Source organism: Acanthochromis polyacanthus, chromosome 10 (assembly GCF_021347895.1).
Source record: "Acanthochromis polyacanthus isolate Apoly-LR-REF ecotype Palm Island chromosome 10, KAUST_Apoly_ChrSc, whole genome shotgun sequence".
NCBI lineage: Eukaryota > Metazoa > Chordata > Actinopteri > Pomacentridae > Acanthochromis > Acanthochromis polyacanthus.
The window spans coordinates 38,112,706-38,132,839 of record NC_067122.1 but is presented as its reverse complement, the minus strand read 5'-3'; the positions used below and the strand labels follow the sequence as shown (position 1 = coordinate 38,132,839).

The 20,134-nt window shown below is 38.8% G+C and overlaps 1 protein-coding gene across 1 annotated transcript; it reads left to right on the top strand.

The window, feature by feature from the left end:
• The first annotated feature begins 6,182 nt into the window (after positions 1-6,182).
• Positions 6,183-20,134, top strand: LOC110967917 (plastin-3-like). The gene is made up of 16 exons (XM_022217670.2): positions 6,183-6,384; positions 9,443-9,511; positions 11,172-11,323; positions 11,593-11,722; positions 11,830-11,962; positions 12,066-12,147; positions 12,240-12,405; positions 12,544-12,683; positions 13,085-13,180; positions 14,109-14,295; positions 14,401-14,479; positions 14,603-14,720; positions 14,854-14,987; positions 15,395-15,518; positions 18,181-18,305; positions 18,440-20,134. Exons 1-16 carry the CDS (start codon positions 6,198-6,200, stop codon positions 18,570-18,572), a joined length of 2,055 nt encoding a protein of 684 aa, XP_022073362.2. The 5' UTR covers positions 6,183-6,197; the 3' UTR covers positions 18,573-20,134.

Sequence of the window (20,134 nt, the reverse complement as noted above, 5' to 3'; positions counted from 1 at the left end):
ATGAGTTATTTTTAATAGTGTATACTTGAATCAATTTGTTGTGCTGAGAGAGAGCACCCGAATTTCGTTGTTGAACATAACAATGACAATTAAAGTGATTCCTGATTCGTTTTAACAAAAATAGTATTATTAGCTCATGTATGACCAGAATTAAACAAGAAAAGAGTTGTAGACAGAAAAATGAAACCAGCCTTTGCACATGTTGTTGTTTATTCCTAAAAGAAGACATTAATGATGGTTCTATTCCAATAAGTATCCCAGGAACATGTACAATACCAGACCCTGGACCGAGCTAACTCATCTAAGTGAAGTGAAGCCATTTTTTAAAATTTAACAACTGTTGTCCTTACCTCGACAAATCAAAACTTTAGCTACGATACTGACGTCTTTCTGACTCTCTCCATTCATGCTAATTGCAATTTAGTTAGCTGCAGAGCTAGCTAGCATGCTAACTAAGTGGCAGTTAGCATGCTAACTAGCTCTGTTGCTGACCACAGTTAGAAAATATTCAAAAGATGTCTTCAAGATCACTATCGAGGTCTCAGAACACAGAATGTGTGTGTTTTAAAAATAAAACCCTTCTGTAATTTGATCTATCAGTAAAAAACGTTCCCACAACATTTGGAAGGTTTAGAATGTTCTACACAACATTTGCTAAGAAGTTCTAACCATAGACTGTATATAAAGATATATATATATATATATATATATATATATATATATATACAGTCAATGGTTCTAACAATGTTCAAAAAACATTTTTTCTAATGCTGGGAGAATGTTTAAAGGATATTTATTCTTTCAAATAATGTTCCAATGAGGTTAAAAGTTGCCTAAGACAGTTTAAAGAATGCTGTCAGATTATGTTCCATGATAACAAAAGGGGAATGTTTTAAAATATTCAAAAGATGTCTTAAAGATCAATATCGAGGCCTCAGAAGACGGAATGTGTGTGTGTTTTAAAATAAAACACTCCTGTAATTTGATATATTAACAAAGGTGGGACATTTTGCTTTAAATCTTCTGAGGATGTTTGAGAATGTCACTGTTGAGAACATTCTTCTATAAAACTTTGGCAAAACGTTACATACTGACGAAGGAAGAACATTCTCAGTGCAACATTTGGAAAATGATTTAAGAACATCTTTAGAAAACTTTATTTCGCTTTAAGAAGAACATTTTGGGAACTAAAAGTGAACTTCCCAATGAAAGGTTACTAAAACTTTGCAAAAGTTCCTCAGAACATTTTTAGAACAAACAAAAAATGCAACATCACAGCTAGATGTTAATGTAATTCAAAGACATTCTAAGAAGGTTCTGGAATGTTCTACTAACGTTCAGTGGGAAGTTTTCTTTAAGTTCCCAGAATGGTAATGGTTTAAACTAAGCACATTCTAAAAATATTTCTTGATGACATTGCTAGAATGCTCCAACATTGTCAAAACTTGAGAACCTTCTTCCTTTTGTTATCAGGCAAGAATGTGCAACAGGGTGGAACATTTTATAGATTCTACAGTGTGGTCCATCGACAACATCCCCAAAACATTCTCAGAACATCACAGCCAGAATGTTCCATCTTTGTTTAAATATCACATTGCTGGAACGTTTTGTCTTGAGAGGTCTCAATAACCTCTTGAAAATGTGTTTCGAATGAATGTTGTATTGAGCAATGTTCTTCTGTTATCACTGGGGAAACATTTTCTAGAAGAATGCAACAAAAGAACAACACGTTCTACCATTAATAGTTCAGATTACAGAAATGTTCTGTACAAAAAAAAACATTCTGTCATCTGAGGTCTCTAGCGTCTTCACCACTGTCTAGATGTTGCACTGAGAACATCCTTTCTTTGTATCACTGAGGAACCATTGTTAACGAACATCCCCAAAACATTTTCTTAAAATATGGGGAACTTGTTATAAAGAAGGTTCTGTCATCTAAGGTTTCAGTAACATCTGTAAAACATTTCTTTGAATGTTGGTTTGAGAACGTACCTCTTTTGTTATCATGGAACATAACTTGTGTTCCTGACAACACGCTTTAGATGTTGGAATTTAAAATTATATTAACTTGATAGGAGCAACACTGGGAATCAAAATATTATTCAAAGGTTCTTTAGACATTTGACTAAAATGTCTTCTTCAAAAGATTATTTTAACTTGTAGCCGAGGTTAGCCAAAGTTCTGGGAACGTTCCCTTATATACTAGAAATATTGTGTAAAGATGTCCTTAAGCAATATGTAGTGTCATAACTACACATCATGTAAACAGTCTCACATGATAGACCTCCAAGGCAATGTTCAACACATTTGAGACTGATTTTCTGTTCGCCTACGTCCACCTCTGTGAGAACCTTCACATTCCGTCTTTTACTATCGTACTATATGGGACAGGTGTGGTCCCATATAGTATATATCTCATATAATGGGATCACAAGAATTTCCAAGGATTAATCTTTCAGACAAATGACATTCCAAAGTTCATTGTGTAGCATGCTAACATATTCCTATGGCATTTTATGTGTGTCGGGTCACAAGTTTATAACCGTAATTAAATTTTTTTGTCACAAGACAACACACACAACCCCAAACTGTTTACACAAAGACAGAATGGATTTTACAGTCGCTGTTTAGTAGCTAACAAGAGGAGATCTAATGTAGGAAAAGCAGATGGGATAATAAAACATGATACAGTTGGGACTTTAAACCATTTCCTCTATTTCCTCTGATGTTGTAAAGTTACAAGGAAAACTCGATTTGAATAAAACTGCAATATGTCAGTTTGTGTCCACTGAAAAATAAACTTCCATGACTTTTGCTGTTTCTGAAAATGTCATGAAACACGTCACAACTCATTAAATTTTGGAGCTTTCAGAAGATTTTTATTTACAAGGTTGTGAATACCACAAGAAGGGGGCGTTCTTGTGGACTCATCTGAAGAACAGGGTGATCATGAGCTCATTTAAAAAGCAGCATTTCAGTATTTGTGTCATCGATGCCACAACAACTGTAACCCGCACCATCAGGGCAAGAATATATAGACTTGGGAAGTGGGACTTTAGCTAATGCCATATCACTTCCTTCATTTTGGTTCTCCATTTCCTCCAAAAATTCCTATTGGCTCTAATTAAAACACTGCAGGGGTTGAAATGAACTTTTTCCTGGTGTGACAGTCCACTCTTAGAAATGCAGATTTGAATTTTTTTTTGTTAATGGCACCCTGGATTTGTTGACAATTTCCAGCATAAAATTTTAAGAATTTCTTGCTCGATCTATTTAAAAAGATAATAAACATTGCATTGTATTATTTTGTTCATAGATCAAACAAGACTGAGTTTTTTGTGCACAAAAGTACAGTTTTAAGTTAAGTCAACTTAATTTTAGCATTTGTCTTTTTAAACTTTTTAAAAAAAATTAGACACATATTTTTCTGTTTTTACAAATGTGGTAGTATCAGCTACATTTCTAAATAATCACTGATTATTTCTCATATTGCACTGAAAAATTATTTGTGTTTGGAAAAAATGCTGATTAATAAAATACTAGATATAGCTGTGTAACAACACAAACTTTTATTGTTAATTTTAGATTTATTTATGTTACATTTATATCTTTTGCTTTGTTCTGTTTTTTACAGCATAGGGTTGCAAACAGAGAAATACCCTGTAATTTTCAAAATTGATTAACTGTTTAGGTTAAAATCTTCATCAGATCGTTGGTTGGATAAAAAAAAATCTACAGGCTTTGATCTCAAAACTTATGATGGAAATTTAGATTTTATTTGTCTGTATTGCTAGTATTAGTGTGTCATTTTGAGACACTACGGTGATTAAGCGTTATTTAATTTTTTAAAAATCAAAGGAATAATTGATTATAGAAATCCAATTTTGCTGGCAAATGCAAAATATGCTGTTTTAGATCCAGATGTTCGACTGATTGAGGCCTTTGTGGTGGAGATATTAATACAATCCGAGAAATTAGAGCTTTTCCTTTAGTCTAACAGCAGTTGTGGAAAACATTTCTGGTCACTCTCTGCTATTCAATGACATCACTGTCTAGTCCTCTTTTTAACAGCTAAAGCAAGCTTGGTTGCTTTGGTCCAGGGCAGGACTAACAGAAAAGCTTCTCTTTTACAATCAGACTCAACCAAATCCAACCACAGTGAATGAATCAGTGTCTAACAGAGCACAAACCTGAACACTAAACTTGTCTAATAAAGGTTAAAAAGCCTAGAATGAAACACTTCTTCAGGCACTTTTGAATCTTTTTAATGTCAGACCAGACAGTAGATCACCACTACATTGTTGTATTCATGCAGGACTCTAACTGCAGATCTGAATAAACTCCACCCCTGTGTTTCTCAGAGAAAGCAGAAAACTCAAAACCTTCAGGAGAGTTCTTCCTGAGTTTCTGCCACAGATGAGGAATTTACTCTGACAAGATTCAGCACATCACTCCAGAAAGAGAGAGAGACGAGAGAAAAAGGGAGGGAAGGAAAGAAAGGTATGAGAGGAGGAGGAGGAATTCCTGCATGTACAGACTGGCAGCAGCACAGTCTGACGGTTCACACACTGTTACTGATAAAGTCTGCAGAACAAATAATCTGTAATCTGCAGCTCTCACAACTGAAACACAAGTGACTGTATCTCACCTGCCTGACAGGTGGGGATATGTTGCATAACTGGAGGTTGATGTGATGTGTTCAGTGTCGCTCTGCAAAATGGAGCTTTTCTATAAATTGTGCAAAAATTCTGTGCAACAGCACTGACGGTGAATGTAAACTAGTCACTGCAGAGGTACGCATGACTACACAGGATGTCAGATGTGGTTCCTCAGGCTCCTCTGAACACATGAGTTAAGTAGTGTTTCCCAATACTGTTCATTCGGTGGCAGATGGGTGGAGCAGGCCCTCAGATGTTAAGCTGTATCGAGCATTGTTCAAAGAGTTGTGTAAAGGTTAAATTATACTTACATGCAGGTTGCAAGATGTTTCTCTTTGGATGTGTGGGGATACATCATCAGTGATGTTCTGGGGGTTATAGGTGATCTTTTGTTATCAGATTCCCTCACCCAGGTGACCCATCTGGAGTTGATCAAGTCCTGACTTGCATCCCAGAAGCAAGAAGTCCCTGGACTACGTTGGTTGCTTCCTGTGCAGCTTCAGGGATGGGACATTTGCTCCTCTGATGGTTATTTAGCGAGCTTGTTCTGGTGAGCCTCCTCCCAGGTCACCGTTAGTATCCACCCTACCTACCTCGTAGAATCTGAGAAGGTGACAATGTCTGGTGCTTGTGTAATGTGATCTTGTCCATGGTGAATGATAGGGCTTCTCTACAGCTCTGAGAAAGGGGATGGTTTTCTTCCTGAATGGCTTTAGAGAGCTTTTCTGCAGATGTTGGAGAACCTGGTCATGGTGCCAATTGTAGTGGCTTTTGAGAGGCTGGTGAGGAGATGTTGAAGAGAAGATATGTCACTCTTTATCCATGTGTGCTGTGTTTAAATGAATACAAATCAGTCCGGAGACAGTCTTTCTTTATTCCTAATTACTTCTGTTTGAAGCACTGCTGTGTTGGGTTATATGCAAACAAAACGACGGTTCTCCATAGAACGTCACCAAACATTGTTAGAACATGTTTAGTTGTGCTATCTTGAAGAAGACATTGTGGGAATTAAAAGAAAACTCCTTCTGAAAACATTTGTATAACTTTGCCGTGCCTTTTAGCAAAAAGATAAATAAAAAATGCTGGGATTTGTGCTAATTAGGCTCAAGCTGGACTGTCTGTCCTGATGGTTGGCTAGCATTAGCATAACAGTTAGCAGTGAGTTAACTTTTTAGAAAACCTTTTTTCCCCTATTTCCGTTACATTGGTGTGTTTATAAGTTTTGGAAAACGTCTAACTGAAAGAAAAGCTTTCTCTGAAAACATTTGTATAACTTTGCAGAAACTTTTAACAAAAAGATAAATTAAAAAAATAGCTGGGATTTGTGCTAATTGCTAGTGTCTGCCCTGACAGTTGGCTGGCTATAACGTTAGCATAACAGCAGTGAGTTAGCTTTTCAGAAAACCGTGTTTTTTCTATTTCCGTTACATCGGTGTGTTTATAAGTACGTTGCTGGAAAACGTCTGCATTATTTACAAGGATTTTTTTATATAAAAAACGGTGGTCTCCCGTAAGACGTCTCTCTCTAAGCAGTCAGACATGGCTGTTCCCGGGAGGAGACAGCGGAGAAGGGTTGGCCGGGGAAGGGGGTGGCTCGCAGGGGGCGGAGCGCTTCTCCTCCACGGGCGGTGTCAGCCGAAGAAAACGGGACAGAGGGGCAGAGAGAGGCCGACAGAGGGATTCATTTCCCCCGGTGGTTTCACTGATCTGCACCAGCGGACTTCAGGTAAGAGGAGAGAGCGTTTAAGGGCGTTTTCTCGTGACTCTGGAGGTGAAGACTTGTTTTAGGTTTACTCAGGAGGGGAAAATTGTATTTAGAAGTCACTGCGGCACATCTGGTGTTCCTCCATTCAGTAAGAAATACATTTCATAGGATATATTTAGAAAATGTGGTTCACAAATATGCTCAGAGTCGCTCAAATGTGCTGTATTTGTGTATTAAATATTCTAAACATTTCTACTGAATGTAAGTAACCTTGTTTTATTCATCTCAATCGTGAAAGCTGCTATTTTTACATGCACGCTATGCTATTTAATATGCAAAATCCCATGTTGCTAAATGGAAAGTTAAGCTGGATTCACTGTGTGCAGCTTTTTCCTATAAAATACCTACATTACCACTTAAGCTTGAATAACATAATAATAATGGATGCTTTGGAATCCAGCGGAGGGTTTTTCTCAATGAACAGAGCTGGGGTGTGATTGGCAGACAGTGCAGCATTCATGTGTCAGGATGAATATATGAAATGCATCGTCATTGTGGGTCTGTGTCAGCCTGCACAGGTTTCTAAAAACACGCCTTCCATCATGTGCATCACTGCTGGATGAATGGGTCCTCTCTATCTAAATGTGGAGCACAGACTGCATGCAAACAGCACACAGTCACTGAATTAGTGTTGGAGCCACCAGATATTATTGGATTTTAACCTAATGGCTGATTTATGCTCTTTGTTTGTGCAGTTTGGTGCTGCAGAGGGCAATATGATTAAAACATTCAATCAGTGTCACATATGTGATGCTTTAAATTACCCCACATGCTTCATTTGAGCAAAAAATAACCTAATATATTTGACTTTAATGGCAAGGACAGACCTTAAATCCCGTTAAAGTGAAGGACTGTGCTTCTTTAGAGCAGTGACATCTGGTGGCAGTAAAATGTACATCTTCTATGAAATCCAGTAACTAATATTTGTCAAATAAACACAGAATAAAGCATTTCGTTTGGAAATAAAATGCATCCAGAACTCCTCATAAAATACCTCAGTGCTGTCTTCTCCAGTTTGGTAAATCAGTGATCCCTGTATTCAGGTGGTTACAGGTACAGTATTTGTTGTTATGATGAGGATACTGTCTGTATTGTGTAAGTAGGCCTGATTTGCATTGCAAAGAATGCTCATTCATCCATTCATTATTCAAATAATCCTGGAAATACACAACAGGCATTAGGGAATGTGTCATCTGACCCCTAGCAGAACCCCAAACAAATTTCATTAGTTTCTTTCATACCTCTATGGCCTGTAGAGTTATTAGAGTTATTAGCATCCGTGTGATCAGCTGCCTGTATCTGTGTGTTTATGTGTGTGTGTGTCTTCCTGACTTTGCAGCCTCTTTGTTTGCATGTTGGCTCCGAAGCTTAAACTTCGTTTGTATGTCGCATTGTAACATGAGCGTTTTGCAGGTCAGAGATTTTATCAAGAGATGGAAAGAGAACTCCTGGCAGGAACAAGGTGGATTTTGAAGTGGACGGTGAATTTGAATTGAAGGAGACAATCAAAGCAACAACATAAAGAGGTTTTCTAGCTGTCTGAGCTTGCAAATGTCTCTTCACAGACAAAAATGGGAGAGAAGACATCATTCTTCTTATTATTATTCTTTTTAAGTCAGGTCTGAAAATCTGACTGTGATCATTTCCCATTTCCAGCAGCAGTGAGAGGATCAGATCTGCTTTTTGTATGGTGTCTGAACACCAGTGATATCTCAGGATAGTAATCCTTGATTTGTCTGAATGGCTTTAGCTTTCTGGCCTTGCATTGATTCTGAGTGTAATGCATCAGGTTGCCATGTGTTTGTGTAACAGAGCTCTGCTGTCTGCAGCAGAAAGCTTTCTCTCAAACTAAATCACATAAACTACAAGCTAATCTCACTCTCCTATATTACTGGCACTGTACATCTAGAGTAACATTTCCTGCAATGCAGTAAGCAGCCAGTGCTCTGCTTTTTTTTTTGCAACTTAATGCAAAATTTTCTTTTATAGACACCATTTTTGCTTTGATTTGGGGACACTGATATTTTACCTTGCAAAATAAGTGCTAGACAGGTAATGCTCTTTTACTGTTCACAGTGAGTGCTGTTTATTTCCTAAATATTTAGGGCATTCCTTCTAAAAAGACAGATTGATATTGATGTTTTTGAATACTTTAAGTAGTAGGGTGCCATTTACTTCTGTTTTTTGGGTGGTTTTAGGAGTCTCAACAGCACAAGTCTCAAAACATAAGCACCAAATAACTTAACACAGACAGATCATCATTTTTATTTAATATAGTAATAGCTTTTGTTCTAGGGATCCATTGAATACCTAAAACAGTCGCTGTAATATTAATGTCTATCTACTTAAGATAACATATGACCTTCTTTGCCGTCCATTATGGAATCATATTACCCCCCAGGCAATCAGCATAAGTCTGTTAGAAGTTGCAGGGGTCTCCAGGCTGCTGTGACTGCAGTGATAAATGGCTCTTTGTATAATAGATCAAGCTACTGGCCTCTTCCTGGCTGAGTTAACAGAGCTTTTGCTGTTTGAGAGCCGCAGCATGGCTCCAGGCTGATCCAAGCATTTAACAGCAAAAAGAGGAACAATGAATACACCGTCCATCTTCTCCCATGGATGAAGCTAATAGAGAGTATACTGACTGAGTAAAGTGTAACTGTTTAATTTGGAATTATGCATCAATATTGTTGTGTTATGTATTTCTGTTTAAAAAGTACTCCACTGTTGGCCAATATGTTGTCATCAGATCTTTTATATCCCTAAAAGCCTGTAAGGAAAAGCCTAATGTTGCTGGGAAACCATATTCCAACCAGCAGTGATCTCATGACTGATGGGAATCTGCAGCGCTTAAGAGAAAATCATTGACAGAATAATAAATTGAAGTACTGCAGGTATTTTGATGGTAATGCACCTATGTACCAGTGCTTAGAAATGATATGCGTGGCACCTTAAAACACTCATCTGTGCAATAAATGAAGACTTTTTCTAAATGCAGCATGTTTCTGTGTATCTCCAGGTGTCAGAATGTCAACACAGGTCAGTGCTGAGGAGATGGAGGAGATCACGGAGGCCTTCCAGAAAGTGGGTGAGTAGGAACGTGTGATCTTGCAGATGCCCATCAGACAAATATGAGTGAATAAATCATGTTTGAAGAGATGTGCAGCAGCTGTCAGACACATGTTTCTTTGTGCGTGCGCCTCTGTGCATGTGCACTATGCGATAGACAGATGTTTTTTCTGGGAAATGAAACCTTTGATGCGGCCACATTTCAGTTATCACCTAAAGGAACAGTTCAACATTTCTTAGAAGAGGTTCACTGATCTTTCTTGTATTAGATGAGAAGACCTTACGGACATAGTTACCTTGCTTTATACCACTCTTTCCTGGATTTTTTTCTTGCAACAACAGAAGAGCTTCTCTCTGTTTACTGTGTGCCATAAGTCAAGAAACTATCTTTAGCCTCTAGCTGTACATTACTAGCATTGTAAGATGGTGTTGAATGTGCAGCACAGCTTGTTTTAGATCAGGTCATTACTAAAAGTATATTGCAGACATAAATTAAAGGAAAATACTGAGAAGCATCTACTGTTATTGTTTTTACACTGTAGCCCCTCTTAGACATGAGATTCGGTTTTCCATTAATGTTCCTCACAGCTTCATTCAGACATCCTGGGACTGAGCAGGCATGTGGGATATTTATGATACATGCAAGTTTTTTCTAAGGTTATTCATTTGGCCTTTTGTTGGCTTTATTAGATAGGTTAGTCAAGAGACAGACAAGAAAGTAGGGAGAAGAATGGGAGGAAGACCTGCAGCAAAGGGCCGTGAGCTGCAACCAAACCCAGGCCGCTGCGTCATGGGCTATAGCCCCTGTTTATGGGTCACCCACTCAACAAGTTTACCCACAGGGGCACCCATACAGCCAAGATTTGACAGAACATCAAATAATGCATAATCAAGTTTGTTAACATACTGATCCAAATAAGTAATACCCATAATTTATTTATGATATCCTGAACACTAAAAATTCTGTCCTTGTGTGATGATAATCTTTGCCAACAGTAAAATAAAAATATGCTGTGACTGGAGCTCAGGACTCAATCATGTGATGGCTGCTATGTAACAAATGATTGAAAAAGGTGTTTGGTGATGTTGGCAGGAAATTGTCTTAAGAGGTCTCTGATGTTTTTGGACCAGTGTTAAAGAGTGGAAAAAGCCTTGCACAAATTGTTCTATTCAACCAAAAGTAGATAGATAGATAGTTTATTCTTTCCCTTTGGGAAATGATGACATATATGTAAAGATACTGTTGATAATGAATGCCATTAGGTTTGAAAACACATCTTTGTCATGGATAGCAGTTAACACCTACGTAGAAATGGTAAGGATTCACATAGGTTGACAACAACTGACCATAGCAGAGGATGGTTTCAATCCATCGACCTCTGGGTTAAGGGCCCAGCACGCTTCTGCTGCACCACTCTGCTCCTGAAGTGTGTCTGTCTGTCAATGTGATGGCATGCAGTTCAGACTTCAGCTGTGCTGACAGTGAAATGTTTGTTGGTGGGACCCAGTAAGTGGTAACACATTGAGGGTATCCCTGCTAGATTAGTGGTGTGTAGAGTAGAAAAAGTTTCCTGCTGTGTCAATGGAGAACCAGAGAAAAAAGCAGCAAAGGCTCCAAAAAACATCTTGCTTTACCTTTGTGTTTTCCCTTTTTTTCCTTTGCTGTCCCACCACTGTAGATGTGGATGGTAATGGCTACATCTGTGCTTCTGAACTGGGCACACTTTTCCACGAGGTGCGCTGTCCCATGGCCGGATACCAGATCAGAGAACTCCTGCAGAAGCTGGACCGAAACAACGACAGTCAGATCAGTCTGGATGAGTTCACGGCTGTAGGTAACACTAACTAACTAACTAACTAACAATCAACTTACTTACTTACTTCTTAAATAACTAACTAACTAATTAACTAAAGTCCTCTCTTGATGGCTGACTACCCATACTGTACTAAAATGTGTTTGCTTACTAATGTGATGTTTTTTGGATTTTGAAACTAAATGACGGTTACATATTGAGTAATAAATTAATCAATATCTTAAGAAACATACAGCAGCCATAGGTGAAACAACTCTTAGCTGGGGTGTTTTTTGTGCACACTCAGATCTTCAAGGATCTAAAGGATGACAAGCTAGCCCAGGGTTTCAAGACGGCTCTGAACAAGAAGGAAGGCATCGTAGCTATCGGAGGCACGAGCGAGATCTCCAGTGAAGGAACTCAACATTCAATCTCTGGTTGGTAAAGCTAAATGAACTGTAATCAGTAAATGATCTGTTATTGTCAAACTGAAACATATTCAGATTTTAATTAGGACTTGACACTTGACTTCACTGTATTTCAGAGCAGGAGCGTTTTGCTTTTGCCAACTACATCAACTCTTCTTTGGAGAAGGATCCAGACTGTCAACATGTTCTGCCCATTAACCCCAACACTGAAGCTCTGTTTAAAGCTGTGGCAGATGGCATTTTGCTTTGGTAAACCATCGCCTAGACTTCAGTTTCCTTCTAGTTTTGACACTAGTTTTGGGTGCTACATCAGGTCAGTGCATTAATATTTTTCTCACATTTGCTGTTGCAGTAAACTCATCAACCTCTCTGTTCCTGACACCATTGATGAGAGGACCATCAATAAAAAGAAACTCACTCCTTTCACCATACAGGTCTGTTAAATCCTTACTCCAGTCTTTATTTTACCTTGTGTAGTTGTCAGCTCCCTCCTGACTTTGCATCCTCAATTTTATTCCCCCGACAGGAAAATCTGAACTTGGCTCTGAATTCAGCTTCAGCCATCGGTTGTCAGGTCATCAATATCGGAGCTCAGGATCTGAAGGAGGGAAAACCTCACCTGGTGCTCGGACTTCTCTGGCAGATTATTAAGATCGGACTCTTCGCTGATATACAGTTGAGCCGAAATGAAGGTATAACACTACAAACAATGGATGCAGAACTATGCAAACAAACTTCACGTGACAAAATGACACTCAGGTCAAACTTTAGCTGCACAAATAAGATGGATTCTTAAATCTAAACATGCGTTCTCTTCTCTCTGTGTGCAGCCATAGCAGCGCTGCTTGAGGAAGGTGAGAGTCTGGAAGAGTTGATGAAACTCACTCCTGAAGAGCTGCTGCTGCGCTGGGCCAACTTCCACTTAAAGAAAGTTGGCATGAGCATATCAAACTTCTCAGGAGATATTAAGGTAAGACAATGCCACCGTGATGCCTAAACCTTCTTACTGCTATTTCACTGATAAATTCCTGCCTTCTTCTTACAGGTCTCATTTTTTTTTTTGATTTAATCTTGATAATTATTGGTGGCTTTAAGGAAGCTTATATTTTCTTCAGAAAGGTCAGATTGTGTTGTTGTGTACATATATGTTTTGTACAAATTACTGCATTTTCATCCATGAACTGGGCTGCAGTGATTTTCACTGTGATGTGTTCTTGACACTCATATTTTTATGTTATGTTGTTTGTTTATACTCATTGCTACTGCCCATCTTGGCCAACATACTCTGGAAAAAAGACATTTTCATTTTTTTAAAAATAAAGACAGTTTAGTTGACTGTACTTATGCTTCTTTTCCTGTTTTTTTCGGCAGGACTCCAAAGCGTACTACCACCTGATTCAGCAGATTGCTCCAGACGGCAGCAAGGAGGACGTTCCTCGAGTTGACATTGATATGTCGGGTGTATATGTGAGTTATCAGCTAAAACATGCAGTGTTTTGTCTTAAGGCAACAAAACTGAGTGCATTTGTTTACAGTTTCATGTTATTTTAGTCAGACGTAACCATTACACACAATAGAAACTGACACATGCCACTGAAACTAGACACTGGCCAGTGGTTGTTGAGTCTGTTTTTGGCTTAATGGAAGCTGACTTTGTGTTGGACTTGTTCCTGTAGGATTATATTCAGCTCGTGATATCCTGAGTTTGTCTAAAGGGAAGAGGTGCATGTTTTTGTTCTTTCTCTTATATCATTCAAACGTTTGGAGTCACAATTCCATGTTATCCATGAAAACTCACACTTTTATCCATGTACTAACATAACTGCACAAGGGTTTTCTAATCATCAATGAGCCTTTCAACACCATTAGCTAACACAATGTAGCATTAGAACACAGGAGTGATGGTTGCTGGAAATGTTCCTCTGTACCCCTATGGAGATATTCCATTAAAAATCAGCTGTTTCCAGCTAGAATAGTCATTTACCACTTTAACAATGTCTAGACTGTTTTTATGATTCATTTAATGTGATCTTCACTGAAAAAAAGATTTTCTTTCAAGAATAAGGACATGTCTAAGTGACCCCAAACTTTTGTGTCTGAAAGGACACATCTAAATGCTGCCAACAATCTGATGTTTAATCATAACAGTGTTTTGTAAATGGTAAAATGTTAAATGCGGTGTACTATACCTGAAGCGATACCCAAAGCGCTTTACATCACACATCACATTCACCCATTCACACACACATTCACACACTGTAATTGTAATGTTCCTTCTTGTTGTTCTGTCTACCAAATAACAGATCCAGTTTTTGGACAGCTTTGCATCACTTAGTCAGGGTTTTTCAGTAAAATATTTGACAGCACTACATTTTTAATCTGTGTGTGTCACCAGGAGAAGGATCTCATGAAGAGAGCCGATTGTATGCTGGTACAGGCCGACCGCCTGGACTGCCGACAGTTTGTAACGGCTACAGATGTCGTTGGTGGAAACGCAAAGCTCAACATGGCCTTTGTTGCAACACTTTTCAACAAGCATCCGGCTCTCACCAAACCAGAGGACCAAGACTGGAATGTTGCAAGTAAGCATGGATGAATAATCTGTCGTCCTTACAAACACATTCACCCACATCCAGACATGTTGGAAGGAGCTTTACTCTTAAGTAACTCGTCGATTTCGTCTCAAGGTGAGACCAGGGAGGAGAGGACCTTCAGGAACTGGATGAACTCTCTTGGAGTCAATCCACATGTTCACCACATCTACGGGTCAGTTTCACTCTCTGTTGGAAACGACTTTCTCCAGTTCTCATTTAAATGTTTCTTGCCACGCTAATGTACAGTTTAGCGTTAAAATACATTCATGCTCACGTCCCATCTGTGTGTCTGCAGTGATCTGATGGATGCCATGGTGATTCTGCAGCTTTATGAAAAGATTAAGGTGCCAGTGGACTGGGACAGCAAAGTCAACCTTCCTCCCTTCAAGGGAGGAGGAGGCCATATAAAAAAGGTAGAAATGCAAACTGTTTGTCCAAATATAAATCATTTATAGAACAGCTTTGTAAAAAAAGTGAAACAAATTGAATTATCATACAACAAGAGGAGCTCCGGTTACTAGAGTTCTGTGTGTTTGTGTTCGACAGATTGAAAACTGTAACTACGCTGTGGAACTGGGTAAAAACAAAGCAGGTTTTTCCTTGGTGGGAATTGGCGGACAGGATCTGTACGACGGAAATGAAACTCTGACCCTGGCCCTGGTGTGGCAGCTGATGAGGAGGTGATTTACTCTGAACATATAAACTTCAGTTACATACATATGTTGTCATTTAGAGACATCAACTTAACAATAAATAGAAAAACACCACTGAAAATCTAAGTCAGCATCAAGTGGCCTCCACATGGGGGATGTGGGTGTTGCTGTATGTTTCAGTACAGGGAGAGGGCGCTGTTCTGTCAGTAAAGAATTTAAGCAGCCACAGTTTAACGTAGCCTAAGAAAGAAAAACATCAGAATCACCATCAGTACACTCATATCTGAAAACAGTGTGGTTTACAGGAAATGTAGAATAGATTTTGAAGTGTTAGCATTTATTTTGTAAAGTATTAGAGGTCAACAAGAGATCACATACAATGTTACAGTGTTGTTAAAAATGAAAATTGTTGCTCTTCTCATATCCATATTCAGGTACACTTTGAATATCCTGGAAAACCTTGGAGACGGAGAAGTTGCTGGAGATGATCTGATAATTGCCTGGGTGAACAAGACTTTGGCTGAAGCCGGCAAGAGTTCATCTATCAAAAGCTTTAAGGTGAGAGAAAAGCTTCACTTTTGTAGTTGTTTCAAGGGGAATTAAACTGGTAATCTGAGATCTGAGGACAGCTCAATGCAATATCAATTCACATCAAATGATAAGAAATATCAAAACTGCCCCATCTCTCATTATTTGTAAGTTGACAAGTAGAGTCTTTCTTCTTATAACATTAAAGACGAATTCTTTAGAAAGACTATAATGAAACTATGAGCCATAAAGTAGAAATTCAGTGTAAACAAGGTGAATACATCTGTGATAACATACAAGTTAGGTATGATCATTAAAACTAAACAGTACATCTGTGATTTCCATTCAGCCAAACTGCTTGAACATGGTTGTAAAAGATCTCTGTGTAGGTTCTCATTCATCCAGGTCATGGTTATCCAAAGTAGTTTAAATCAATCCACTGGACTTTAAGAAAGTTCCTTGAAAACGTTTCACCTCTCATCCAAGAGGCTTCTTCAGTTCTGGTGGTGGTTGGTGTTGCCTCAGCTTTTAAACCTCTGTGAGGTGTGTCCAGGGCTGTTATTCCAACGACCAATACCAAAACTCATCTGACTACTCAACGATGGTCGTTGTGAGTATCGGTGGAGGTCGGTGAAATGCACAGATGTCACTGAGCCCTCGTGTGCTAATGGTGGTCATTAGCATGAGTCTGCTGAGTAGTTCTTTAGGGAGTTTTGAAAGGACCTGATTGTAAATTGGTGAAAGATGATGTTGCAGACCCCCCCCCTGTTCAGAGATGGCTTCTCTACTTTGACATGGATGGCTTCTTTCACTCCTCTCTCAAACCATCTGTCCTCCCTGTCCAAAATCTGAACATTGGTGTCCTGAAATGAGTATCCTTCTTCCTTAAGGTGAAGGAAGACTGCCGAATCCTGTCCTGAGGAATTGGCTCTCCTGTGTTGAGCCATGCGCTTGTTAAGTGGCTGTTTGGTTTCCCCTATGTAGAGATCTGAGCATTCCTCGCTGCATTTAACTGCATACACCAGGTTGCTCTTCTGGCTGTGTGGTGTGGGGTCTAAAAGGAGGTTGTGGTTGTGGTTGTAAAAGGAGCTGTGAACTCCTGAACATTCTCAGTACTGGATCATTAACTGTGTCTGTCTACATGTGTAGACGTGGCTCTGCATTAAAAAGAATTGCCAGAGGAACTGAAAAATCAGGTTGTGAGACTTGACAAAGATGGAAAAGGACATAGGAAGGCCAGACACCAATTAAAAGTCAATGGAAACACAGACGCAGCAGTAATTAAGAGGTATAGAATGAGAAATCTAATCAGAGTGGTGGTCCTCCTAAAATGAGGCCATGGACAGTGCACTATTTTCACAATCTAACTCTGATAAAAAAAGATGGACAGTCCTTCAGACTGGTCACAGGGATTATCAGGGGAAGTGTGAGCTTCTGTCACAGCTCAGATTGAGCATCAGACAAAGCAAAACATCAGCCTCTGTGGATATTCAAGAAAAATTCTTTTGGGATAAAGTTGTAGTATTAAACTTTGCTAAAGAAAATGAAAAAAGCCTGTTAAAACTGTCTGGACATTCTTCATTGAGATGAGATAAAGATAAGCTTGTTTGGCTCAGAAGAGTCCAGCAGTGTTTGGCATGAACCTGGTGAGGACAAACACAGTGAATGCACAGCCCTGACAGTGAAGCACGGAGGTGAGATGAGGATGCTTAGCTACACTAGGACAAAACATGTCGAGGAGATGACATTTATAGATGGCATCATGAATGTTTGGGAATACACCAAAACACTGGCTGACAAGACAACTCCCAGTCTGCAGAAACTTGTCAGGAGAGGAATATTTCAGCATGATAATAATCCACACTGCCACAATCACACAAGAGTGTCTAAAGGAGATATGTCACGACTTGAATCTAAAAGAACACATTTGGAATATTTTAACCCCTTAACGCTGATTGTTGTAAATTCTCATCATATGACTTTCATTCAGACTGCAGCAGAGATCGCGTTTCCATTCCCCCAATTCTGGTTTGTGCATATTCAATACGTACATTGGAACCTTTTGCAAGCACTGGTTTCTGGTAGGACCAGATGGAGTGGGACCTAAATTATTATCTGTTATTATTATTATATATCTATTCTATGTGTAACAGACAAATTAACAGTCTCCACTTTATTTAGTATCAGCTGGAAAACAAAAACACACATAATAATTTTATTAATATAATTATAAATAAATTCAGGTGTCAAGCGTTTAAAGCGAAAGGTAGATTTATATGAAACCTCCAACAAGAGCTGCTCAATGGCAGAACATCTGCGCAGAAATTTGATGCCCTTAATGATGATGAGGGTTGAGTCTTTTATCAAAGTTGGACATTAGAAGTACTGATAAAATAAAACACTTGAATCTTACTAATGAAAGCAATACTGACTTTTTTTGCTATAAGTTTCTACTGTGGAGCCTGAGCTTTTAATATATATTAAATGTAAACTGTTGGTTTATAATTTCCTGTAAGAGCAAGTACCTACTGTTCAACTTAGAAATAACACAATTAGTGTAAAATGTGACAATTTGAAATCAAATTAGTGATATTGCACAACTGTATGATGTGTTTTGATAGTTTCAGATAACTATTTCTTTACAGTGAGCTATGGGTCAGTGTGTGATGTGAATGTGTGCTCCTCTGTTTAGGACAAAACAATCAGTACCAGTCTTCCAGTTCTGGACCTCATTGATTCCCTCCAGCCACAAAGTGTGAACTTTGAGCTGGTAAAAACTGGAAGTCTCTCAGACGAAGACAAGCTGGACAATGCAAAGTAAGCACATTCTTATATCTTTCTGTTTGTAGTTGCTGAGAGCTTGTACATCATTGTAGTTGTGCTTTAAAATCCTGGATTATGGCCTGATATGTTTTCATAGTGATCTGAGCTGTGCCTCTTCCTTACACCAGGTATGCCATCTCCATGGCGAGGAAGATCGGCGCTAAAGTCTACGCCCTGCCCGAGGACTTGGTGGAAGTCAACCAGAAAATGGTGATGACCATCTTCGCCTGCCTGATGGGGAGAGGCATGAAGAGGGCGTAACGGAGACACACATGAACACACAGTCCACACTCACACATGTACTGACTCGATGAAGAGAGTGAACACAGCTTTATTGTTTCGTTCCTTAAAGTGGTTTTTCTGTGGTGGCCAAAACAGAAGTGAATCTACGGTATTCTGCATCCATTGTGTTGGTCGACACCAACGACATGGAGCTCAACAGGAATTAGAATTTTTAAATAGCCACAGACCTAGCAGGAAAGTGGAACTGCTATAATGGCTACATGACATTAATGTTTTGCTTTGGTTTGGGTATTTTCTGGATGTCGGTTTTGCTCTCAGCAGCCACTGCTGAGTGATTCTCAGACGCTCACAGATGTGAATGTCAGTGTGAATGTGTCTGAACTGGAGAGGGGGCGCCCTGTGACCCTATGGAGCGAAACCTTGTTAAGAAAATGTGTTTTTAGGTCTAGAAGCTATGACACATGGGAAATATAAAGACAGCCACCACTTCACATATCTCAGCCCCGTTGGTTTAGCTCAGATTTTTTTTTCTTCTAATGGAATTTTGCTGCAGTCTTATCTTTGCATTCCTGCTATTTTTCTCCAAACAAACTTGACATTTTATCAGTTGGAATGCCTTAAAATTCCCCATGTGTCACTGTCTAAGTCCTGCTGTTCCTCCCCATGCCAGCCTGTTCACACTAAGAGCATTTATTGTACTAAAGCCATAATAATCTTTACCCTTTGGGCCTTTTTTAAAAGCAAAATAAATGACCAAAGCAGTGCTAGAATATAGTTTTTGTCTAGTTTATGGACACTAGAATACAAAGAATACTTACTTTAGCTACTTTCAGGAGAAGTATCCTGAGGATAATTAATGGATTGTAATGTACTGAGGTACTTGTAATTGATTTTCTGTTTAGTTTAAGAGATTAAAGAAACATCTGTATCTTAATGGGTCTTTTTCATTTTTTAAAAACACCTCCATTACAATCCAACAATTGATCCATTATTTAACCCCAAGTCTGGGATTTGTAAACCTGAAACAGAACCAGGAAATAAACTGGACTTATACTATAACTCTAATAGTATAAGATCAGTGGAGAAGTTTCTTTTCAAACAAGATGTAACACGTCAAAGCTGCTACTGCTTTCACATAATCTCATAAAGAGAAGATGATAAATGCCTGAATTGTCTTCGTAGTTAGTGTTTTGCCCTCTAAAATCACAATGCTATCTGGAGATGATTCCCAGACTACAGTAAAACAACGGCTCAATTTAGTGACTTTGGTTGTTCAGGAGGGAAAAACTCCAACTAAGATACTGTTGATTTTTACCATTTTGACTCAGTGCTGCAGTTAAATATGTGGAAACTTACGGATGTTTGTTCCTACTGCTGCTGTTAACATTCTACTTTTGCGATGTTTTTTCCTCTTCATCTCAAGTACTTCCCAATAAAGCCCTTTCCAGTTGGTTTACTATCTTTATCAGTTGTTTGGATTGTCACTGTGGTCAAAAATGCAGTTTTACACGCGAGCAATACTTCCCGAATTCAGTGTGTACGATCACTTATCTAAAATAAAAGCATTTTTTTCCAGAAAA

Coding starts and splice junctions, on each gene's coding strand:
- LOC110967917 (XM_022217670.2), top strand. CDS start 6,198: ATGGCTGTTCCCGGGAGGAGACAGCGGAGAAGGGTTGGCCGGGGAAGG. Junction 12,684..13,084: donor ACTTCTCAGGAGATATTAAG/GTAAGACAATGC, acceptor TTTTTTCGGCAG/GACTCCAAAGCGTACTACCA. Junction 14,721..14,853: donor GAGGAGGCCATATAAAAAAG/GTAGAAATGCAA, acceptor TGTGTTCGACAG/ATTGAAAACTGTAACTACGC.